General features: G+C 43.2%; 1 protein-coding gene across 1 annotated transcript in view; it reads left to right on the top strand.

The window, feature by feature from the left end:
* LOC134587291 (gamma-aminobutyric acid receptor subunit rho-1) overlaps nt 1-27,478 on the top strand; it is a 168,062-nt gene that overhangs the window by 121,597 nt on the left and 18,987 nt on the right. The window contains exons 5-9 of the mRNA XM_063443566.1: nt 8,593-8,816; nt 13,676-13,758; nt 22,413-22,553; nt 23,481-23,633; nt 23,749-23,945. Coding sequence (XP_063299636.1) covers nt 8,593-8,816; nt 13,676-13,758; nt 22,413-22,553; nt 23,481-23,633; nt 23,749-23,945 — 798 coding nt within the window. The remainder of the gene's footprint in view (nt 1-8,592; nt 8,817-13,675; nt 13,759-22,412; nt 22,554-23,480; nt 23,634-23,748; nt 23,946-27,478) is intronic.

The following is a 27,478-nucleotide window of genomic DNA, read 5'->3' as shown; positions in this document are numbered from 1 at the left end:
GACACAACACACATACACTGACACAACACACACACACACTGCATACACTGACACAACACACACACACTGCATACACTGACACAACACACACACACACACTGCATACACTGACACAACACACACTGCATACACTGACACAACACACACACACACTGACACAACACACACACACACACACTACATACACTGACACAGCACACACACACACACACTACATACACTGACACAGCACACACACTGCATACACTGACACAACACACACACTGACACAATACACACACACTACATACACTGACACAATACACACACACACACTACATACACTGACACAATACACACACACACTACATACACTGACACAGCACACACACTGCATACACTGACACAACACACACACACACACACTACATACACTGACACAGCACACACACTGCATACACTGACACAACACACACACACACACTATATACACCAACACACCACACACACTACATACACTAACACACCACACACACACTGCATACACTGACACAACACACACTCTGCATACACTGACACAACACACACTCTGCATACACTGACATAACACACACTCTGCATACACTGACACAACACACTCTGCATACACCAACACAACACACTCTGCATACACCGACACAACACACTGCATACACTAACACAACACACTGCATACACTAACACAACACACACTGCATACACTAACACAACACACACTCTGCATACACCAACACAACACACTCTGCATACACCAACACAACACACTCTGCATACACCAACACAACACACTCTGCATACACCAACACAACACACTCTGCATACACCAACACAACACACTCTGCATACACTGACACAACACACACTGCATACACTGACACAACACACACTGCATACACTAACACAACACACACTGCATACACTAACACAACACACACTCTGCATTCACTGACACAACACACACTGCATACACTAACACAACATACATACTGCATACACTAACACAACAAACACACTACATACACTAATACAATACACACACTGCATTCACTAATACAACATTCACTCTGCATACACTACACACTAACACACTCACTGCATCCACTATACTGACACACTCTGCATTCGCTACACATTAACACACTCTGCATTCACTACACTAACACACACTCTGCATCCGCTACACACTAACACACTCTCTGCATTCACTACACACTAACACACACTCTGCATCCGCTACACACTAACACACTCTCTGTATTCACTACACATTAACACACTCTCTGCATTCACTACACTAACACACTTTCTGCATTCACTACACTAACACACTCTCTGCATTCACTACACATTAACACACTCTCTGCATTCACTACACTAACACACTTTCTGCATTCACTACACTAACACACTTTCTGCATTCACTACACTAACACACTTTCTGCATTCACTACACTAACACACTTTCTGCATTCACTACACTAACACACTCTCTGCATTCGCTACACATTAACACACTCTGCATTCACTACACTAACACACACTTTGCATCCGCTACACACTAACACACTCTCTGCATTCACTACACATTAACACTCTGCATCCGCTACACACTAACACACTCTCTGTATTCACTATACATTAACACACTCTCTGCATTCACTACACTAACACACTTTCTGCATTCACTACACTAACACACTTTCTGCATTCACTACACTAACACACTTTCTGCATTCACTACACTAACACACTCTCTGCATTCGCTACACATTAACACACTCTGCATTCACTACACTAACACACACTTTGCATCCGCTACACACTAACACACACTCTGCATTCACTACACATTAACACTCTGCATCCGCTACACACTAACACACTCTCTGTATTCACTATACATTAACACACTCTCTGCATTCACTACACTAACACACTTTCTGCATTCACTACACTAACACACTCTCTGCATTCACTACACATTAACACACTCTCTGCATTCACTACAAATTTACATACACACTACATTCATTACACTGACACACTCTGCATTCACTACACCCTAACACACACTCTGCATTTATTACACACTAACACACACTCTGCATTCACTACACACTAACACACACTCTGCATTCACTAAACTATGCACACACTCTGCATTCACTACACTAACATACACTCTGCATCAACTGTACACACAGCATCCACTACACAAACATCCTGTATTCACAGTACACACACTACATCCACCACAAATTGAAACACTCTGCATTCACTATACACAGACACTGTGTCTAATACACACACTACATCCAATACAGACACTGCATCCACTAAACACATTTCATCTAGTACATACAAACACTACATTCACTACACAAACACACACTACATCACTGTACACACACTACATCCACTACTCAAACACTCTCTGCATTCACTACACATTAACACTCTGCATTCACTACACTAACACACACTCTGCATCCGCTACACACTAACACACCCTCTGCATTCACTACACATTAACACAGTGCATTTACTACACTAACACACACTCTGCATCCGCTACACACTAACACATTCTCTGCATTCACTACACATTAACACACACTCTGCATTCCCTACACATTAACACACACTCTGCATTCACTACACATTAACACACACTCTGCATTCACTACACATTAACACACACTTTGCATTCACTACACACTAACACACACTCTGCATTCACTACACATTAACACACACTCTGCATTCACTACACATTTACACACACTCTGCATTCACTGCACTAACACACACACTACATTCATTACACTGACACACTGCATTCACTACACACTAACACACACTCTGCATTCACTAAACTATGCACACACTCTGGATTCACTATACTGACACACACTCTGCATTAACTGTACACACAGCACCCACTACACAAACATCCTGTATTCACAGTACACACACTACATCCACCACAAATTGAAACACTCTGCATTCACTATACACAGACACTGCGTCTAATACACACACTACATCCACTACAGACACTGCATCCACTAAACACATTTAATCTAGTACATAAAAACACTACATCCACTACACAAACACACACTACATCACTGTACACACACTACATCCACTACTCAAACACACTCTGCGTTCACTATACACACTGCATCCGCTACACAAACACACACTCTGCATTCACTGCACAAACAGTATCTAATACACACAAACACTACATCCATTACACACATTCTAATTCACTACATTATACACACCACATTCAGTCCCGCATCATTGTCAGCGGACTAGGTAGGGCGTGGGCGGGCCCGGGAGGGAGGGGGCGGGGGAGGGGGGGCCCAGACCTTGTGCTTTGTCAGGGGCCCCAAAATTTCTGATGGCAGCCCTGCCTCCCAGTCCCAGGTACCAGTCCCCCCCTCCCAGGCTAAAGGTAAGAAGGGAGGGGGGGACATAATGCCTGTTATATTATTTGTTTATTTACCCCCCCTACACACAAAATCCATTCTAACATTTATACAGCACTCTGACACATCACCCACAGCACTCTCACACCCATCACACACAGCACTCTCACACCCATCACACTCAGCACTCTCACACACAGCACTCTCACACCCATCACACACAGCACGCTCACACCCATCACACTCACACACAGCACTCTCACCCACAGCACTCTCACCCACATCATACACAGCACTCTTACACCCATCACACACAGCACTATCACACACAGCACTCTTACACCCATCACACACAGCACTATCACACACAGCACTCTCACACCCATCACACACAGCACTCTCACACCCATCACACTCACACACAGCACTCTCACCCACAGCACTCTCACCCACATCATACACAGCACTCTTACACCCATCACACACAGCACTATCACACACAGCACTCTCACACTCAGCACTCTCACACTCAGCACTCTCACCCACATCATACACAGCACTCTCACACACAGCACTCTCACACCCATCACACTCAGCACTCTCACACTCAGCACTCTCACCCACATCATACACAGCACTCTCACACCCATCACACACAGCACTCTCACACCCATCACACTCAGCACTCTCACACACAGCACTCTCACACCCATCACACACAGCACTCTCACACTCAGCACTATCACACTCAGCACTCTCACACAGCACTCTCACCCACATCATACACAGCACTCTCACACCCATCACACACAGCACTCTCACACCCATCACACTCAGCACTCTCACACACAGCACTCTCACACCCATCACACACAGCACTCTCACACCCATCACACTCACACACAGCACTCTCACCCACAGCACTCTCACCCACATCATACACAGCACTCTTACACCCATCACACACAGCACTATCACACACAGCACTCTCACACCCATCACACTCAGCACTCTCACAATCGGCACTCTCACACTCAGCACTCTCACACACAGCACTCTCACCCACATCACACACAGCTCTCTCACACCCATCACACACAGCACTCTCACACCCATCACACACAGCATTCTCACACACACACACACACAGCACTCTCACACACACAAACACACAGCACTCTCACACACACACACACACAGCTCTCTCACACACATCACACACAGCACTCTCACACCCATCATACACAGCATTCTCACACACAGCACTCTCACACACATCATACACAGCACTCTCACACCCATCACACTCTCACACCCATCTTGATAAAGACCCTGAAGGGTCGAAACGTTGATGTGGAGGTGATTTATTGAAATACAATTTTTGAAAATCCAAGTGAGTGCTCCTGTCTCCTTTTTCGTCTATTTATTGCTGGTAAGCACCCGGGTTAAGTTGCATTGTGAGTATTTGAGGTTGAGTGCCAGAGTCTGGACATTTTTGTGTATATGTATATATATATATATATATATATATATATATATATATATACACACACACACAGCACCCCTCACACACATACTGCACCCCTAAACACATTACATTCCAGACAAACACTAGATCCCTTACCCAACTCTGGATCATCTACACACATACACACACTAGATCCCTATATACACTCTGAATCCGTTATAAACACACACTCACTAGATCTCCTACACATTCTGGGTCCTTCAAACACACACTAGACTCCTATATACACACACACACACACACTACACTCTTAACATACACACTCTGGATCCCCTATACACACACACACACTAGATTCCTTGTAAGCAAACACATACTACACCCCTAAACACACACTTTCTACAAACACTACATCACCTATACACACACTCTATAGCCTGTATGCACACACTTGCTACTTCCCCTATACATACATTCTCTACAGCCCCTAGCCACATATGCATCACATTACACCACAAACACAACATGACTAAACCAACCTTATTACACAATACCACACCACAATCAGCTCACTCTACACACACGCAATACCACAAGCAGGCCCCAAACACATGCACAATACTCTTTCCTGGCATTTTTGTCTCCTGGTATCCATTTATAGAGACACCAGAGACAAGTTGCAAGGAAACACAGTGCAAGCATGTTATTAAATTTGCTTGCACTGTGCAGAACAAATACAGAATCCTTTTCTCATGCTAGAGTTCTTCAGCAGAGCTCAGCGCATGGTCTGCCTTGGAAGAGCATTGAACCAACATGCTAACTTTTAGAGGGGGGGTGCTTGTCATTGGTGATGACAAAACACACCTCCTCTGGCCCGCCCCCTTCTTAGTGGACCGCTGTGATAAAAAAATGCCCGGACCGAATTTTTCTCCCAGTCCGGCCCTGAGCCTAACAGAATTACCGTATATACTTGAGTATAAGCCGACCCGAATAGAAGCCGAGGCCCCTAATTTTACCCCAAAAAACTGTGAAAACTTATTGACTCGAGTATAAGACTAGGGTGGGAAATGCAGCAGCTACTGGTAAATTTCTAAATAAAATTCGATCCTAAAAAAATTATATTAATTGAATATTTATTTACAGTGTGTGTATATAATGAATGCAGTGTGTGTATGAGAATGCAGTGTGTGTGTATGAGTGCAGTGTGTGTGTGTGTGTGTATGAGTGCAGTGTGTATGAATGCAGTGTGTGTGTGTGTGTGTGTGACGCAGAGTGTGATGCAGAGCCTTGGTGGGGGGTTATTTTTTAATTATTATTTTAATATTGTTTTTTTGTTTCATTAATATTTTTTTTTATTATTATTTTTTTATTTTATTATTTTTTTTATTTTATTATTTTTTTTTATTATTTTATTATTATTATTATTTATATATATTAATTTTTTCGTCCCCCCTCCCTGCTTCCAAGCTGGCCAGGGAGGGGGGGCTCTCACTCCCTGGTGGTCCAGTGGCATTGGTAGTTCAGTGGGGGGAAGAAGGGGGCTGGCAGGGAGCACTTACCTCTCCTGCAGCTCCTGTCATCTCCCTTCTCCTCCGCGCCGGTCCGGTCAGCCTCCCTGTCAGCTCACAGTGTCTCGCGAGAGCCGCACTATGACCCCGCAACTCTCGCGAGACTTACACTGGGAGCTGACAGAGGTGCTGAACGGACCGGCGCAGAGGAGAAGGGAGCTGCCAGGAGCTGCAGGAGAGGTAAGCGCTCGCTGCCAGCCCCCTGTCTGTATTATGGCAATGTAAATTGCCATAATACAGACAGTGACTCGAGTATAAGCCGAGGTGGGTTTTTTCAGCACAAAAAATTTGCTGAAAAACTCGTCTTATACTCGAGTATATACGGGTATATCCAAAGATAGGAAATTGTCACCGGCCCTGGGCCATTGAAGGGATCATCGGATCTCGAGCGCGCAGCCCAACACCCCACCGACGACTCAGTGAGACCCTCTACCTCATCCAGCAGACACAGGAGGACTGACTGGACATTTCTTCATTTGCCACAGACCGGTGACAATTTCCTATCTTTGGATTCAGCAATTACCAACTTCTAATATTGGTGAGATCTAACCATATAGCATTGGAGAGATATTTATATACAACCATCAGTGTGTACACATTCGGACTGTAAATATTTTCTTTTTTTCTTCTTTTTACTTTTTGTCCTTTTTTTCTTTTTTCATATTTTGGATATATCCTTTTTTTATACAATTTTTTTCAACATTGCTCTGCGGATGGACTCATGTATATATATTCTGCATAGTGGATAGAGGGCTCTCTACCACTTAGTGTCTTTTGGCACGTACTTAACTGTCATTGTCGGATTACATTGGGGTCTATTTGAGGATTGTATAGTATATTTATTTCTATTAAGGTGTTCATGGTGAGATGGGATGTACATTATTTATTATAGGATTTATTTTTTGAGATATTTATTATCTCTGTATATTTAATAAATTTATCTTTGCAAGTATCTGCTTTACATAACTACTTTATATATTAGAGTGCGGTATCATTTGTTGTTGCTGCTTGAGTTTAGCTCTACTGAGCTAAACTACCATGGAGTAACAGGACCAGTTGTCTTATTGACAGCCACGGTGGGTTATCAAGAGGAATTTAGATAATTGTCAGTTTCTATTTGTAACGGATCACCTGGCACCCCGACTGGGCACCTCCGCCAACAGATGCTTCCTATCTGACACTGAAGACTATAAGCACCGCACAGAACACCACAAGCACCACAGACTCCACAACCGCCGTAGCTTAACTGGAATCTCGCCGTCTTCCTTCCACCCTGTATGAACCCTGTATGAGACAAGACTACGTGTTGAGGATTCCAACAGTAAATCAATTTTAATGGAGGCACATTGGCCTTTTATGCAGGTTTCCCAACAAGGGCGACGACCAAGGTGGACCTTGTTGGGCACAGGGACACAAAGTGTACAAGTCAATAAAAACAACGTAACAATGAACGACACTCCCACATACAGTACACAATCCCTCCCCTCTGCCTGTGATACAATTAAGGTAGATAATACATTAACTTAATTATCCCCAAACAGTAAAAAAACACACATTTTTATAAAGTCCAATAAGTACCCCAAAATACAACATATCCCCATAAAAGTCACATCCCCTTGTGGTTGTTCATAGGAATCGCGGCCACCCAGACGAACAATTAGAACACAGCGTTGAGAAACGTTCCAAGTTGTTAATAAGTGTTAACAAGCTCCCGGGGAGTCTCTGTTCATGCGGTTGTTCGGTAAACGAACCATATAGTCCCAAGCAGAGCCTGTTTGAAGTATATTAACCAGTTCTATTGCAGAGGCCATAGTCACAGGGTAAAAGGCTGGCAAGTAGTCCCTGCAAAACCCAGTGGCAAAGTCTCTTTCGTCACACTATTGAAATTTTGATTTTTTTTTTTGTCCAATTAACAGACACAGCACTCTTCACACATTAAGCATTTCAGCACACTAAGTTGTTTTAGATGTTTGGTTTCATTAACCTTTGAAATGTTTTATCAAACCTTTATTATCCATTGCATACCAAAAAGCTGTAAATAAAAATCAGGCACATGTATATTCATTGTTGTTGATATTTTTTTGTCTTAATTTTTCAGGACTTTACTATGACTCTGTACCTCAGGCATTATTGGAAAGATGAGAGATTATCTTTTCCCAGCTCAAATAATCAAAGTATGACCTTTGATGGGCGATTGGTTAAAAAAATTTGGGTTCCCGACATGTTTTTTGTCCATTCCAAGAGATCCTTTATTCATGATACAACCACCGATAACATTATGCTACGGGTGCAACCAGATGGGAAAGTTCTGTACAGTCTAAGGTAACTTTTTGTGCGTAAATAGTTTTGTGGCATGATTTTTCTATTAAGAGAAACGGCTGCCAGCCTTTAAGCCTTTAAGCTGTGATTTTTCTGTTTACAATAACTAAGGCCAGCATGAAAGCTGTGATTTTTGTAAAATAGAGCAGGTGTGGTTAGCCATAGCCAGAGCATTGCATAACCCGAAGGGCATGACAAGGTACTCATAGTGCCTACTTCTACTGTAGTGTTAAAGGCCGTTTTCCACTCATGAACTTCCTTAATTCTTACCAAATTTTACTCACTCCTGAGGTCAAGTTTAGTAAATATTGTATCACCCTGGAGTCTGTCAAACAATTCGGAGATGAAGGGAATGGGATAGGCATTTGTTATGGTAATCTTGTTTAATGCCCTGTAATCAATGCATAGGTGTAATTCTCCATCTTTTTTTGATACAAAAAAGAACCCTGCACCAGCAGGTGAGGATGACTTTCCTTACTTATGGAATCTTTGATGTACTCATCCATGATTCTACTCTCCTGTAGAGATAAGGCATATACTGCCCCCTTAGGGAGCATTGCGCTGGGTAGCAGATCTTTGGAGCAATCATATGATATGTGAGGAGGTAGAATATCAGTCTGACTCTTACTGAATACCTCCTTAAAGGGACACTCCAGGCACCCAGACCACTTCAGCTCATTGGAGTGGTCTGGGTGCCAACTCCCACTACCCTTAACCCTGCAAGTGTAATTATTGCAGTTTTTTTAAAACTGCAATATTTACCTTGCAGGGTTAAGTCCTCCCCTAGTGGCTGTCTATTAGACAGCCACTAGAGGACACTTCCTGCTTCATAGCACAGGTTTTCTGTGCTAGAGCGTCGCTGGACGTCCTCACGCTGTGTGAGGACCTCCAGCGTCGCTCTATTCCCCATAGGGAAGCATTGAAATTCATTTTCAATGCTTTCCTATGGGGTGCGCTAATGCGCATGCGCGGCATTGCCGCGCATGCGCATTAGGTCTCCTCGGCCGGCGGGCGAGATCAGTCTCGCCCACCGGCCGACGTAACCAGAAGGAGGAGCGGCGGGGGAGGAGGAAGCAGCGACGTGGGACCTGTCGCTGCCCCTGGTAAGTGACTGAAGGGGTTTTCACCCCTTCAGTAACCGGGGATTGGTGGGTGGGAGGGAGAGGGACCCTCCAGTGCCAGAAAAACGGATCGTTTTTCTGGCACTGGAGTTTCCCTTTAACCTCCCAGTACTGTATGGGAACTTTGGAGGTCTGAAGCATAGTAGTGGGCAAAGTAACGATGCCCACTCTCTTGGTAATGGGTAACACACATCTCTCTATACAGTCTTTACCCCATTCCAGTATTTCCCCTTTTGCTCAGTCAATATGAGGATTGTGCTTAATGAGGCAAAAGGAAATCCCAATATGATGGGACAAGAAGGAGAAGCAATTATCTGCAATGTTATATTTTCCTTGCGTAAACCTCCTGAAATGTTAATAGGCATGGTTTCCTGGGTAATCAAGGGATGAGAGAGAGGTCTCCCATCAATAGCCTCAATGGCCAAGGTGATTATCTCCCCTTGATAGGTATTACGTGTTTTTTTTAACAAAATGCATGTCAATAAAGTTTCCTGCTGCACCTGTGTCCATCAGGGCTTTGCATGAAAAGCTTTTCTTGTTGCAAAGGGCAGTGATGTTAAGGAGAAATCTATTTTGGTTATTACTAGAGGACGTGTCCATCACACCTAAGACCTGTCCCCTTAAAGTTCTTAGGTGCGGAAGTTTTCCGGATGTATGGGACAAGCACTTCTCATATGTCCTTTTTTACCGCAGTATAAACACAGACCCTTCTTTCTCCTATACTGTTTCTCTGCCTCTGACAGTCTAGTGACCCCTAACTGCATAGGTTCGGGTTCAGACTGTACAGAGTGGTCAGGGATAATAGGTTTGGAGACATGAGGTGCCAGTGACATAGCCATATAGCTGGTTCTATTTCTGGTAATTTCCCTGGTCCTAAGTCTGTTTTTAATCTGCATCACATATGTGATTAACTCATTTAACCTCTTAGGTAGATCATTGGCAGCAATTTCATCAAGAATTGCCTTGGATAATCCTTCTTTAAATGCAGAGATCAAACCGGTATTAGTCCAGTCTACCTCAGAAGCCAAGGTGCAAAATTCTATGGCATAATCTGAGATAGACCGGTTCCCTTGTTTGATACGCATTAGGGCAGTGGAAGCGTCATCCTCCCTGCTTAATGGTTCAAATGTTAATTTACATTCTGCAAGGAATTCCTGGTAGTTATAAGCAATACTCCTATTACTTTCCCATAATGGATTGACCCAAATTAAGGTTTTACCTTTAAGTTGGTTCATCAAGTACCCAATCTTAGCTCTATCCATGGGAAAAGATCCTGGTGAGGCCTTAAAGTGGTACTCAATTTGATTGAGAAATCCTCCTCCCATCAAAATGCGGGGGAGGAGATAGGGACGTAGTAGGTGCCTTATATACTATAGGTGGAAGTATGTTAGGCAGATAATTGGAGGGACCTCAGGCTGTAAATAAGCCATCTGAGCAAGAAGCGTACTGAAAGCCTGGGCAAACTGATCCATACAGTGATCATTCTCCTCTAGTTTTCTTTCGCAAGTTGCTATGTGCTGACACAATTCTGCGGGATCTATGGCCATGTCGTAATGTCAGGATTACAGTTTATCTAGCACACAGAACTGTGTCACACCTAGGACTAAGGGTAACATCTAACCAGACCTTAGAATGGCCGGACTTAAAGGGACACTGTAGGCACCCAGACCACTTCTGCTCATTGGAGTGGTCTGGGTGCCAACTCCCACTACCCTTAACCCTGCAAGTGTAATTATTGCAGTTTTTCATAAACTGCAATATTTACATTGCAGGGTTAACTCCACCTCTAGTGGCTGTCTATTAGACAGCCACTAGAGGTCACTTCCTGGGTTCTAGCACAGGTTTCCTGTGCTAGAGCGTCGCTGGACGTCCTCACGCTGTGTGAGGACCTCCAGCGTCGCTCAAAACCCCATAGGAAAGCATTGAAATGATTTTTCAATGCTTTCCTATGGGGAGACGTAATGCGCATGCGCGGAATTTCCGCGCATGCGCATTAGGTCTCCTCGGCCGGTGAGCGAGATCAGTCTCGCCCACCGGCCGACGTAATCACTAGGAGGAGCGTCGTGGAGGCGGAGACAGCGGCGAGGGACATCGCCGCTGTCCCAGGTAAGTCACTGAAGGGGTTTTCACCCCTTCAGTAACCGGGGATTGGGGGGTGGGAGGGAGAGGGACCCTCCAGTGCCAGAAAAACGGATCGTTTTTCTGGCACTGGAGTTTCCCTTTAACGTACCTAAGAAAAGTCACTATACTAGCTGAGGTCAGGGACACAGAATGGGACACAGCAATAAGTGAAAGCCAATAGTCAAGGATACCAGAAGTCAGGGAATTCAAAACAAAGCTAAACTCACTAACCAGAAACACATGATCAGGAATGCACTCTCAAATAACCACCTAAAGTAATCCATGACAGGGCAATGAGAAAAAGGAAAAATGTGTTTAAATACAGATCCGATTGGCTGTAACTGGCCTTTGACCCCAGAACGTGCATGCGCGTCTTTTTCGTGACGTCACATGCACATTGACGTCGTCATTATCATGGGCGGATGTTGGGCTATAATATGGTGTGGATTCGCAGAGGCCGGCATCCATCAACATGTTGCAGGAGTCAGGTATACTGGCGCAGGGCTGCTGAGCGTTATTGTCAGGAAGGCAATTACTACCGCAGATACCACACGGTGAGGATGAATATGTGACAAGTAGCTGTTAAGCCATGGGGCCACTACTGTCAAAGTTGAGAAACATATATGTTGCCTACTAAGCGCAACTAGATATCTTCCGCCTTGTAGATGTTTATTTCTCTCTTCTTGTTCTCCTTCCTCTCAGCGAAGCAACATAAGTGTATTAGTGTATTAAGTGTATTAGATGAAAAAAATAAACAATACTAAGGTATATACAGGTCAAATCACTTGTTAGACAAATGATTACAGATAGGAGCTTCTTGATGTATTGTGTCATAGATTCACTCAGAGTAGAGTGTTGGGAAGTGAAGTAACAGGAGGCCTTTATGGTTGTTACAGCCACGTGGTGAGAGGCCTGCTGTTTGCAGCAATAATGGGGAAATAAGGCCTACCTTCTGCCTGAACTGAGTATATATCGAGTATTTGTAAGGTTAATATGTGCTGTGCTCAAATGGGCATATGAGAGCACAGTAATCAAGGCTTCAGGCCTCCACTGATTTCCACCTCGAGTCATCAAGATGGCATCTGCCCGCTCCAGGGGATTTTCCATAACCATGTGTGGTCAGATATGGCTGTGATGGAGTCAGTAGGTGGCTGTTGACTCCAATTTTTAGACCTAGAGCATGAACAGCCAACCATAGGGTTGTTATTTTATTTTGTCCTAGAGCAGGATTGACCAACCTTGTAAAGCATGAGAGTTGTAGATCTAGAACAGTTGGAGATCACCCTGTTGTCCACCTCAGATCTAGGTCAACTTTCTAATCTAATCGAATAGTTTTTTTTTGTATTAAAGACAGATTCATATCATTAGTATAAGCAGAAATAATTTATATCATCATTTGGTTATTTTATTAATAAATATATATTCACAAGAAAAAAAGGAAAGTATAAAACTGTAGCTCGTAAAATGTTTAAAATATTGAATTGTTCTGATTTCTAACAAACAAATAATGCACAATTTCCCATAGTGTAGAGTAAATAAAGAATTCTATGAAAACCTTTGTTTTTTGTGGCATTGTTTTACAATTGTTAATGTATTGAGGATATGATTATTCTACTGCAGGGTTACAGTAACAGCGATGTGCAATATGGACTTCAGTCGGTTTCCACTTGATACACAATCCTGCTCTTTAGAAATTGAAAGCTGTAAGTATTTATTATATTTTACAGGTAGTATCTTCAAAAACATTCACAAAATAGGTCTTATATATATATATATACACATTACTGCATGACTTAAAGTTGTCACTTCTATTGTTTAGGTATGGAAAATGAAAATTAGAAAGTACAAAATGTAGATCACTTCCACTGGCACGAAGGGTAGACCTCAGACTCTCTGTAATCAGCTTATATACAGACTGATATGGTGCAAATCAAATAAGCAAGACAGAAATTAATACCCTTTTGAATTTAATGCTCCCACTTGTGGAAGGCAGTCCAAAAATGGGAAAGTAGTTAACAAGTGACAAAACTGAAATTTTAAAGGGAGCTATGTATAAAAAGTATCACTCATTTTTAGACTGGATTCCTGGCACTCTTATTATTTTTGTTCTTTTTTTTTTTTTTTTTAATTCAAAATTTTATTATTTTCAAGTTGAAGAGGGGGATATAGGGATACAGAAAGGAAGAAGGGTTGGGGAAGGGGGGGGGGGGTAACAGGGTCTTACGACCAGTTTTCCATCTTTTCTTTGTTGTTACAGACAAAGTTCCATTCCTTGCCATGGCATAACTCGTCAGTCAGATTATACATTATATACAATAAGCTGTACGAGGTTGAGTTTATAGTAGTCTTTCTATGGTATGTGTACCAGGGGGTACTGCTTTCCTGGTCTCGTTTAAATAGAGATTCTTTACCTTGGTTTTTACCTATTATTCGGGGTAAGGTACGGGAAGAGGAACTTGGGTTAAAGAGTGGGTTCACAGAGTTCCTGGAGCTCATGCTTTTGCTGGCTTTATCTGTGGTAGTTGTGGTGCATGAACTTTTGTGTCGTGGTATTCTTTACATCACGTTTATTTTGGTTGTTACATCTGTTTATAGCTGTTATTGTTTGTCTCTGTGTCTAACGGGGAGGGGGTTCCAGGGTGTAACTTCTGGGGGTGTGAACTATATTACATCGTGTACCTGTGTACAGTGGCTGTACTCAAGTTACAGTTAGTTTGTGTTCCGTATCGTTGTGATTGCGGTGTGTTTGTTTTCCTAAATAGGTGGTGTGTGTTTGTGTGCCTCCATCCGGGGAGAGTGCAGAAGGGAGGGAGGGGGGGGAGGGAGGTAGTAGTCAGGTCTTAGGGCTGGGTTTTGATTCTTATTTGTGGGCCCGTCTATGTGTGGTGTCCCTTGTCTAGACTTGAGTGGTCCTGGGGGTGGTTTTACCGGGGTTGGGTGGTGTTAAGTCTGAGTAGTTTGTTATCCTACCTGTGATCTTTATGTGTGTTCTGGTTGGGGCTGTTTTTTTTTTTGGTGGGGTGTGTTGGTCGGTGTTTCCTTGTATACGTCGATTCCTTCTTGTTGTGGCTAACGGTCTGCCCTTTTTGGTTCTAGGGTGTATGGTCGGTGTGTTGTGTGCCCTATGCCTTGTTCGAGTCCGGGAGTGTTGCGTCCCGTTTGGCAGATTCCCTTGTTGTCGCCTCTGGGGCAGGTTTACACTCGGGTCTGTTTGACATTTAGATCTGGTCTGGGGTATATTTGCTCTAGTTCTAGCCTCGCTTTGTGTTGTTGGGTTGTTTGGTGTGTTGGGGTTGTCTTTCAGCATATGTGCCGCAGGTGGAGGTGTTGTTTTGTTTTGTAGGGGGTGGTAGGTGTGTGCATTCGGTGGCCTCGTTGGTTGGGTGTGAGGGTTGGGTCTTAGATCTGTGTTGTTGCTCGTTGGGAGCTCCCACCCACCTGGTCTGATCCGTTTGATGGGGCGTTTGATAGGGTCGTGAATTCAAAGATCCATGGCTCCCATATTTTGTCGAAATGTTTGGTGGTGTCGTGGACTAAGGCTGTTAGCTTATCCATTTGCATTGCTTCGTTGGTTTTTTGTTTTATGATTGTGAGGGGCGGGATGTCTGGGCTTCCCCATTTTTCTGCGATCGCTCGCCTGGTGGCTAGTGCCAGCTTGGCCAGTAGTTTATTCTGTGCCCTTGAGATATTTTTAAGAGGTCTGGACAGGAGCCACAGCCAGGGGTCTAGCGGGATTATGGTGTGTAGTGCCTGTGTGGCTAATTGCGCTATATGTTGCCACAGTGTGGTCACTCGGGGACACTCCCACCACATGTGGGTGTATGTTCCTCTGTTCCCACACCCCTTCCAGCATAGATCATTGTTTGATTGTTTCATTTGTTTCAGGCGTAGCGGTGTGATGTACCATCTGAGAAGGGTTTTGTACGCTTGCTCTTTGTGGTTGACGCAGATCGATACCGTTGCTGTGGCTTCCCAAATATCCGCCCAGTCACTTTGGTCCTCCATGGGGCCCAAGTCTCTCCCCCAGGCGGCCATGTATGGCATAGCGCCTTCCCTTGTTTTTTTACTTAGTAGGGAGTATAATGTTGATATTTGTCCTCTACAGAGTGGGTGCTTGCTACATGCTTTTTCTAGTGGAGTGAGGGGAGTATTGCTCGCTTTCTGTAGGGCTGGTTTGTCTATGTAGCTGCGGATTTGTAAGTATCGAAAGAAGTCATGGGTCATGAAGGGGGTCTGTTGGGGTAGTTCCGAGAAGGGTAAGATCTGTTGATTTTTATAGAATTGGTGAATGCGGGTCAGGTCATTGTCCTCATAGCGGGAGAAGTCTTTCGGGGTCATGCCTGGTGTGAACTGAGTATTCCGGAGGATGGGCATTAGTGGGGAGGGATGGGAGATTAGGTCATGTTTTTTGGTGATTTTATCCCATATGTTGATCGTGGTGAGGAGGGCTGGGGATGTGGTGGGGGTTGGTGGCCTGGCCTCTTTTGTGAGCCAGATGATGAGGGAGGGAAAATCGGAGCCGAATATATCGTGTTCTAGGTCGACCCATCTCTTTAGGCCAGGAGCGGCGTGTAGTTGGGTTGTCTGTGCTATTTGTGCTGCGTGGAAGTATTGGGCTATATTGGGAAGTCCTAGGCCACCCTGTCTATTTGTGATGTAAAGTGTTCGTCGGGCTATACGTGCTCTTTTTCCAGCCCATATGAACTTGTCTATTTTGGTCTGTAACTTTTTAAAATCAGAAGCTAGTATCGGGATTGGGAGGGTTTGGAAGAGATATAGGAACCTCGGGAGGAGGTTCATTTTTATTGAGGTCGTTCGGCCGATCCGTGAGATCGACATGTCTTTCCATTTTTCCAGGTCTTGTGCAGCTGTTGCCAGTAGGGGTGCGTAATTTAATTTGTAGGTATGCGTGAGGTCCGCTGGGAGAGTGATCCCTAGGTATTTAATGGCTGTGGGCTGGTACTTGAATGGGTGCCTGGTTTGAAGGGTTTGGAGGGTGGATTGATCTACTTGGATCGGGAGGGCTTCAGTTTTTTCCAGGTTGAGTTTGTATCCCGAAATGTGTGTGTATTTTGTTAACTCTGCGGACAGAGGTGGTAGAGAATTCAGCGGATCTGTGATTGACAAAAGTACGTCATCTGCATACGCCGCGATTTTATAGGTTTCGTCTCTGATTCGAACTCCGTGGATTTCCTTGTGGTTTCGCAGGACTTGGAGTAGTGGTTCGAGGGAGATGGCAAATAAGATGGGGGAGAGTGGGCATCCCTGTCGCGTGCCGTTATTTATTTGGAAAAGGGGGGGCTGTTGTCGAGTGTAGGAGAAGGGTGGCCGTGGGGGAGGAGTAGAGGGTTCGCAGTGCGTCCAGGAAGGGTGTTGGGAGGCCGAATTTATGTAGGGTTGCGAATAGAAAGGGCCATAGCAGTCTGTCGAATGCCTTTTCGGCGTCTAGGGATATCAACAGGGTTGGGATGCGTCTGTGGTTGGCGTACCAGATTAGGTCGAAGGTGCGTCTTGTGTTATCACCAGCTTGTCTGTTTGGGATAAACCCTACTTGGTCTGGGTGGATAAGTCGGGGAAGGAGGGGGTTGAGTCTTTCTGCCAACACTTTCGTGAATAGTTTAACGTCTACGTTGAGCAGGGAGATCGGTCTGTAGTGTCCGGGGTCTAGGTGGGTCTTTCCGGGTTTCGGTAGGAGGCATATGTTCGCTTGTAGCATGTCCGTGGGTAGTGGGTCCCCCTTTAGGAGTGAGTTGTAAAGGTTGCTGAGGTGCGGGAGTAGGGTCGACGCAAAGGTTTTGTAATATAGCCCTGAAAATCCATCCGGGCCCGGGCATTTATTTGGTTTTAGTGTTTTGAGTGCTTTTGCTATTTCATCTGTCGTGATATCTGCGGACAGTCGGTTAGCTCCGTCCAGTGTTAGTGAGGGTAGGGTGACAGAGTCTAGGTACTCATTAATCTTGGTGGTTAGTTGTGTAGGGTCACCTCTGTGTTGTGGGCTATGATCATAAAGTTCAGCGAAGTATTCTTGGAATATCTTCGCTATTTGATCTGGTGTTTCTTGCGGCTTTCCCTCTCTCGTGTGAATTTTTGTAATTTTTTTGTGTTCTGCTCTTCGTTTTAGTTTGCGGGCGAGTAGGGTGTCCGCTTTATTGGACTTCTCGTAAAAGAGCTGGCGAGTCCACTGGAGGGCCTTAACTGCGTCCGCTGACATGAAGGCTTTAATGGCTGCCTGATGTTGTTGTATTTTAGTGTTTAGGTCAGGTGAGGGTTGTGTTTTGAAGATGACTTCTAGTGATCGGAGTTCTTTTAGGGTTTGTTCGAGTTGTGCCAGGCGTTGTTTCTTGTGGTGGGTGGCCTGACTTATTAATGTGCCTCTGATTACTGCCTTGTGCGCCGCCCATAGTGTCCCCTGTGAGGTGACCGAGTGTTGGTTCAGCATGAAATAGTCGGTGATGGCCTGAGAAGTGGTTTCTCTGATCGCTGGGTTATGCAATAGGGTAGGGTTCAGGCGCCAGTGCCATCGACGGGCCTTGTTTGGTGGGTCGAGGGTGAGTGAGATGTCAGCGTGGTCCGACCACGTAATTGATCCTATAGTTGTGGATTTGATCAGGGGTAGTACAGATGGGGAGGTCAGGAATAAGTCAATACGTGAGTGGGATTGGTGTGGGTGGGAGTAGAATGTGTAATCCCGGGAGGTCGGGTGTTGGGCCCTCCATGCGTCCACTAGGTGTGTGCGTGTGAGGAAGGCTTGGAAAAGTTTGTCAGCGGTTGCCGTGTGTCCCTGGGTTGACGTTTGGCGTCTAGTCCTATGCCTATCTATCGCTGGGGATGGGGCGGCGTTGTAGTCGCCTCCTATTACCAGATGGTATGAGGAGAACAGTGCTAGGTGTGCCTGTAGTGCCAGCCAGAAGGATGCGGTGGGGGTGTTTGGGGCATAGATCGAGGTAAAGGCGTATTTTTGGGTGCCTATTTTCCCTGCTGCCGTTACATACCGTCCTTGTGGGTCTGCTTCGGTTGTGTCCACTATAAGGGGGGCATGCTTTGTGCAGTAGTATCGCTACTCCGTTTTGTTTGCCTGTTGGTGAGTTAGCTAGGAAGTTTCTGTTGAAATTTCTATTTTGTAGGGGGAAAGTTCTGTTGTGTTGGAAGTGGGTTTCTTGTAGGAATATAATTTGTGCGTGGGTTCTGTTTGCCCATCGCATTGTTTGATGACGCTTGAGGGGGTTGTTGAGGCCTTTGCAATTGATGGATATACACGTCAACGGGGGCGCCATGGATCCTTTCCCGGTTCGTCCCTTTCCGGGGTGCTTTCCCACTGGGTGGCGCTAAGGTAGACCAGGTGGGTGGGCGGGATGGGGTGGGAGTGCGGGTCGGTCGGGGTAGTCTAGAGAGGGGAAAGGTGGTTTTGTGATGGAGTGTGGTGTGGTGTCTAGCGTGGGTGAGTTTGTGAAGTGTGTCAGTTGTGCCTGGTCTTACGGGGATATAGCCAGGAAAGTCGGAGGCGGAGGTTTGCCCTGCTTTTCTTTGGGGGGCAAAGAGCGGTCGGGTGTAGGGAGAGGAGAAGGGAGTGTGAGGTCGTGGGGTCGTGCAGGCTGGTGTGTTCCCTGTCTCTCCCCAAGCCTGTGTGTCTACAGTGAGCTGTTTGTAGTGTGTTGTGATGAGAGTATTTCTGCACTTGTTTTGAAGGAGCCCAGTCACTTATCGCTGGTTAGGTTCGAGATGAGTGTAGTGCAGCTATCGTTCATCCGGGGTAATTTTTCCTGGTTGAGCACCTAGGTTACCTTTGTTCCCTTGCGTACCTTCATGTGGGATGTTAGCTTTTTATTCGGTTGTCATTGTAGGGTCCTCCTCCCCTTGTGGTTATCAGTGGTGCCTGGGGATGCCCCAGGGTCGCCATTGAGTGGGGGGTCCAGGGTTCGTGAGGTGGGGGTGGGGTACCGCATTGCGGTAGGGGCAGTACGTATGGTGTCCAGTCCCTGGGGCACCGATTTGGTGCAGCGTGTGGTGGCCCAGTGTCTGGAGGGCGAGGTGTGGGCCCTGTAAGAAGTATTGGAGGTGGCCTGTCGTGCCCCCTCTGTCTATGTCCAGCCGGGCTGTGCTTATCAAGCGTGTGGGGTTCCCCCCTTTCCCCTAGTCCCAGTGTGGGGTAGTACCTGGGGTATCCTTGGTGTTGTGCCTGGTGCGGGGGGAGTTGAGTGGGTGCAGGAGGGTGGTGCCTATCTGAAGTAGCAGTACAGCATTAATAATCACATTACATTTGAAATTATTCACTTAACAGTTTTGCATTGGCATTTTCATTGCAAGATATAAACATTTGATTAACCTGGGAGAGGTAGGCTTCGGTGGCGTCTCTATCCCTGGGAGTCGTTGTCATCATCTGTGGGAGGTGGGTGTAGTATGTCGGGTGGGGGCTTGTAGTTTACGGGATCCCTCCCGGTGAGAATGTTAGGTCCCCGGGGCTCTTTCAGGTTCCTGCCCCCGGATGTTCCCTCTGATGGTTAGGTTGCTTTGGGGGTGGTTGCGTTTACCCTCAAGGGAGGTCCCTCTCTGTCTATAGGCCTTGCTTTGGGTGATGTCGGTCGGAGTTTGGCCGTCCAGGGTGGGGTGTCTTTCCAGAGCGGGGCTAGTTTGTCCCTATCCTATGCTCCATTGCGGCCAGTCCGGGGGTTTTGTGTCCAGTCCCAGTCATTCTTATTGTCTTTTTGTTCTTTTTTTAAGTTCACAAATGTGTCGCTCCCAAAGTATAAAAAAAAAAAGTGCACTTTTTTTTTACGACAACGTTTCATTCAAAAACTGTTTATTGAGTGGAAAAAATAACAGTATATAACATACAAGATCATGCTATCCGTGGGTCGGACACGCAGGTCCCGTTCGTGTGAGCGTTGCGAACAGTGCTTATCAAGTATTCAATTGTACAATTGTCCACATTGCGTGGGTAACTTTAACAACATATGTAGTGTATTACAATTTTAATTGAGTGAGCTTCAGGTGTGTCGGACATCCTGGGGTATTTAATTTAGCTGCTGAGCATTTAGTCTACTATCGGTCAGATACCAGCCCACTCATCCGAGTAAGGGGTGATCCGGTGTGAGAGTATAGAGAGGGACAGAACATAGGGAAGGTTGGGTGGGGTGGGATATAGCAGGGGGGGTATGAGTGGGGTGTGGGGTCCAGCCCCTCCGCCCAGAGTGTGTGGGGTCTCCCATCTTACGACAACGTTTCCACCAATGCCAGAGAGGGTTATTTTCTGTAGCAGATCATTTTTTTGTTTTGTTTATGGAACAAAAATCCTTCGAATTTTGAATTTATCTTTTTTCCCAGTAATATCGCTCATTTGACTTATTTTGTAAAATCATCAGGAGAAAATGAAGCAAAAAGCTGAGAGAGCAAAAAATAATGGCAGAAAGAAAAAAAGAGCAATTTCTCATTTCAAATCATTTACTTTGCGTGAAGAGAACATTTGGAGTAACCTATTTAATGCATTTTTTTTTTCAAAAAAAGCAACTGTCACGTGTAGACTCTTTGGACAACCCTGTTGCTAGCTAAAGGTTAGATATAAGTTGTGCTATTCATTTTTTATTTACATTGTATGTCATGGCTGTCCTTGCACAGTAAGGGCATTCAATGCAAATAACCTTTTCCCTGATGGTGAAGAGTGCAAAGAAGTCTCATACCCATAGACAGCACTACAAGCGAAAGGTCTTAGCATGTATAAGAATATGTACCATAGGAAGATGCCCAAACCAACATAAAAAAAACCTTGCTGGTGTTTTTTTATACTACCAACTTGCACTCCTCCTTATCACAGTAAACAAATGAATCTAATTTACTGGGTTGAGGGAATTGGAAACTGTCACTTCCAGAGAAGTGAATGTTCCTTTTTAATTCTATTTATAATTGTGTTGTCATTTTGTAAACAAAATATCGCAATATCAAGAAATCAATCAAAAAGTCTATTTGTTATTGTAAAAACAGTTTAGGTGAACCCTTGTAATTACTCATTTTACACAGCTTTGTGCTAAAGTCTTACCAAGGGGTATCTGAGAACTACCAATTCAGATCAACAGAATGAATGAAAAAATGCTTGTAGCTCAGTCTTTAAGAGTAAGAAATTAGGCATACAGTAACAGTGGGCAGGAATTAGCAAGCGACCAACTAGTTCATGCTGTTAATGTTAGGTGTCCTAAGTCAAACATACTCCATTTGGCCTGCAATCGGCAACGTCAACGCCAACTATGTAAATAAATCAAAAACTTAGCTTTAAATAATCTTTGGTAATTTGAAGTAAAAAATACTCAATAAATTAAATATAATTTTCTAAAATGCTGTTGTTATCGTTCTATTCTTGTATCCTTAGATGCCTACACAGAAGATGACCTTATGCTATACTGGAAGAATGGCAATGATTCCTTAAAAACGGATGAAAGGATTTCATTATCCCAATTCCTTATTCAAAAGTTTCACACCACTACAAGACTGGCTTTCTATAGCAGCACAGGTATATCACACGCTACAGATACATCGTCAATATACAAAACTAGCGGTTCTCTTTTACTTGTTGCCACTCACCATCACCATTACAATCATATTCAAGGTTATATTAGAAAGCCTCAGAAATCCTGGAGTAGTCATCAATTAAAACACGTTCTCAATTTTGTTTCTCTATGCTTAATTCTATATTGTATTGACTTTACTACAAATTGCTTATTCCACATCAGCCATAGCAGTACTACTCTTTTGTACTTTTCAAAATTATTTAGTAGACAACATAAGTTACATCAATCAATAAGCTCCATCCTAAACCTACTACAATGTACAGCATTTCTGCTCTCTTGACTGTTCTCTCTCTCTCTTAATTTTAACAGAGAGCAATCTGCTCCAAAAGAGTCTGACAGAAACCATGAGATGCTTCTGTCAGACCTTTTTGGAACTCATAACAATAACCACTACAACGAGCTGTATTAGTTATGATGCTTAAAGTGCTATTAAATGTTTTATTTTTCCATATATAATGTAGCATTGGCTTTTTATTTTGAACCATTATTGGGAAGTAATACAGTTTTTTTTTTTTTTTTAAATGCTCTGTGTGCCAATGTGCAAAAAAAAACAAACCTGGGAGCTAGCATGATATTTATATACTTTTCTAGATCTGACATTATTATTTTAAAAAGTAATAGATTTATCTCTGCAATAATTTAAAATATTGTTGTTGAATTGCCAGACAAGGGTCTTATTGAATAAATAAGTAGTGTTTATTCACTAATCAGCGCATGGTGGTAAATTTTAGCCTGAATTTTGCAGGTTGATTTAGATTTACCACAAACCACTGTTTAGTGAATAAAGCCTCTTTGAATTAAGGATGGCATGAAGGTGCTTGAAAAATACAGTACAAAGCTCAAACTATTGCTGTAAATTCTTAATACAGGATGGTACAATCGTCTCTACATTAACTTCACTCTACGGCGCCACATCTTTTTCTTTCTGCTGCAAACATATTTTCCTGCTACACTGATGGTCATGCTATCCTGGGTATCCTTCTGGATTGATCGGAGAGCAGTTCCTGCACGAGTTCCATTAGGTAAAAGAAAATTACATTACATTCACCTGTGAAGCTTTGAAGTAATTTGTGGTGAGTGTGGAGACACTTTATGTTCTTTGCCTTTAATTATTCAAATTAATACTTGCTCTTCCAGGTATAACTACAGTTTTGACCATGTCCACCATCATTACTGGAGTAAATGCCTCCATGCCAAGAGTTTCATATATCAAAGCTGTGGACATTTACCTCTGGGTTAGTTTTGTGTTTGTCTTCTTGTCGGTGTTGGAGTATGCCGCTGTGAATTATCTGACCACGGTGCAGGAGAGGAAGGAAAGAAAACTCAGAGAGAAGGTAAGCTTGAAGAACAATTAGGAGAAGATTTAACGAGGAGAAGTCAATATTATTAATCCATTTGTGTAGATCTATCACATATTTTTTCACAAATGTGGTGTGACGTGGATTAACTAAATAATTTTGCACGTCACGTCATTTTCATATTTTTGGATAAACTTTCAAATAATTTTTGGACAACTCCTCCCACAACTACAGGCTAACTCCTTTACATTTGTGGTCGGAAGCCATAGCCGATCGTGAATAAGTATTATTATACTTTAAGTCGGTAGTGGTGTGCCGGAACCAACAAGTGGTTAGGCCTGTAAACAAAGAGGGCAAAAAGATAAGCCATACTTATTAAACCAGAAACGATACTTACAAAGTAGTGTTATTAAAACATTTAAATTTCCTTTCTGGAGGTGGTATGCACCTGCAATAAGTGGCTGATTTTCATTGGCCCATTTCTTTGTTATGTGAGTTGGAACCATAAGACTTCCTGCATATGAAGCTGCTCCTATGTGGAATGAATGACCAGAGCAATAGGTTGGACTAAACCCAACCTAACTAGCAGAGTTTGCAGGTACAGGACGAACTTGTGTGTTAGCGGTTTACCATGTAACTTGAGTATTGTAGAAGCATTTGACAAGTCTATAAGTGATGAGGTTTGTTTGTTGTTCGAAAGGTGCAGTGTCAAGTAGGTTTGATATGTCTCAAAATTTAGAGCTGACAATTGGCAATCGCTGTGGGTTTTGAGAAAAGATTAACTTCTACAGTACGCTCTTTAGGTGAATTACAAGGAATGTAATAAGCATATGGTGTTGTATACCTTGAAGGTATTGTGTGCTAGTTTTAGAGAAATGTGGCAAAATGTAGCGAACGCGACCAATGATTCAATAGAAACTCGTTATAATCTGACAATAGAGAGGGGGAGAGTGTTAGTCTCCCCTATTGAGGGCGCTAATCCCTGTGATAAAAACAAATATAGAGTATAAAAAACTACAAATTTATTGATACAATTCATATAAAAATCATGATTATCAAGCAGTACAATTCCAAGACCGATAAGTTAAAAAATAAACACCAGCCACTAGCACACAAGAGTCAAGATGTAAAGATGTTTCCAAATAGCCCTGGGTCGCGACTCCAAGGGCTAAGTATACTTGCGGCTTTCTATATGGTGAAATGAACGGTCTCTGGACTGCTGTAAAAACAAAGGTTCAGGCTCAACGCGTTTCGTCCCGCGCCTTTCGGGACTTCCTCAGGAGCTGCGGATGCTGTTGTTCCTTTTTCCGGCCTCTCTTTTAAGTCTTCAGAAATCTTCTGTCTTCGCGCCAAAAAACGCCGTCGCGCATGCGCATAGCGACACAAAGTTCCGTTCAGCTACGGGTGCCCTCAAGGACCAGTAACTTTCAGGAAGTTTATCGGTGCGCATGCGTGGCCGATTTTGAGCGCACAAAACTTTATTGGCACTGAGTACTGGACACTATGTAACAAAACTTTAAGTTACAGGTGATCCAGAGCTCATCACATATGTGTCTTGATTATAAAGTTTTGGAAGACCTAGAGATTACCACAAATATAGCAAATAAATACTAAAAATTATGATAGACATTATCTAAAAAGACTATTAGGTCAGAAAATGTTGGGTGTATATTGCATTTATGGTAATCTTTACAGCCTAGATGAGATAGCATGAACACAAAGTCTGGACTCTAGTACAGACTACAGGGCGCCACAAGCATTAAGATATGTGGTGATCTAGTATAAAATGATATGGAATAGTTCAGAATAATGTCATAAAAATACCATATATAAAAATATAAAATCCAATTTATTAGAACAATATCTAAAAGTGCAACATGCACAGAAGAATCAAGAACCCCTAAAGGTAGCAGCTATATTTATACAATGCTTAAATAAAGTGCCAAATGCTGAAGTGCAGAGTATACAAAAGTGCCAATGCTATTTTCTTTGAGCAAAAAAATGCACAAATACTTCAACACTAAAAATGCATGTAAAAACAGACTGCTATACCAAAAATGTAGGGTTCTTGCGGGTGCTCGGTGCTCTACGCGTTTCGTCGGTAACGACTTCCTCAGGAGCTTGCTGAATTCCTGCCGGTCTTCTCTCTCTTTTAAATCCGCCGGTCCGGCCACCAATTAGTGGTTGCGCATGCGCAGTCCGTGCCGTGCGCGCCGTCATACGTAATGACGTGCGGTTGGTCGGAGTGCGCATGCGTCTTCCACGCTGGAACGCAAATAAACTTTATGTGTAATATACACAGCCACAAAACGAGCAAAACTCCACTTGGGGCGCTCGAGAATAATGCGGTCTGAATTCACAGACCTGCCTACATCCAATCTTAGTGTAGCTACAATTCCAGCATCCTAAATAAAGATGCAAATTGGGCCTTAAAAATAGAGATGACCAATTGAATCAAAGAATTGATTATATTAATTTTACTGGCAGAAAAAATGGTAAAATATAAAAAATAAAGAATATATATATGGTATATAAAAAATCTACATGTGTATATGTACATAAAAAATGATAGCCCATTTGCATCACTACATTCATGATATAAATTACATATATATATGTCTAGGGCTAACATAAAAAAACTATCTTCAAGAGATAAACAATCGATCAGTAATTTCTAACGGAGTACATAGAGTATATCAAATGATTAAATATCAAATCCATCAAAATGAATACAAAATATGGAGAATATAAAGAGAATAAAGTGTAACATAATTGAATAGGGGACAAGTATAAAATAATAAGATCAAGAGACCATGGAAGGTTATAGAAATAGCAACCTCTATGTGGTGAGGATCATTTTGTGAAGTTCAAAGAATGGAGGGGCTCGCTTTCTCTTGTTGTCACTTTCTTCATTGCACAAACAGGAACAAAGATAAATATAAAAATGGAAATAAGAATATATATACATGGAGAAATCTAGATAAAAAGGGGATATAAAAACAAGTTAATATATGCAGGTCAACATATACAGGTTAATCTATAAAAACCAGTATGTCAAGGTCCGTATTAAGACCCGAGGGAACCGATGATTTCATTCTATATATCCATTCGGTTTCCCTCATTGCCAACATTTTCTCCGTGTTCCCCCCTCTCCAGTGTGGTTTAATTAAATCAATCCCAATGCAAATAAAATCTTTCCAGTTAAAAACATTGCAGGTAGTACAGTGTTTAGGAACACTATGTTTCATGTTTTTATTATTGATCCCATTAAAATGTTCAAGCAGTCTAACATGAAGTTTTCTAATAGTGCGTCCTATATACTGGACGCCACATTTGCATTGTAGTAAATATACAACATTTTTGCTCTGGCAATTAATAAAATGTTTTATTTTAAAAACCTCCTTTGTGACTGTGCTCCTAAATTCCATAGTTTTGTTTGCTTGAAACTTACAAGTGCTACATCTGCCACATTTAAAAAAACCGTTCGGTTTCTTGGATAAAAAATGCTCCTTTTCCTTGCCTTCTTTAGGTAGTATGCTAGGTGCTAGAATGTTTTTCAGATTATTAGT

The sequence above is a fragment of the Pelobates fuscus genome, chromosome 2, assembly GCF_036172605.1.
Source record: "Pelobates fuscus isolate aPelFus1 chromosome 2, aPelFus1.pri, whole genome shotgun sequence".
NCBI lineage: Eukaryota > Metazoa > Chordata > Amphibia > Anura > Pelobatidae > Pelobates > Pelobates fuscus.
Note: the sequence above shows the minus strand (reverse complement) of the source record. Positions and strands in the feature narration are given on the sequence as shown.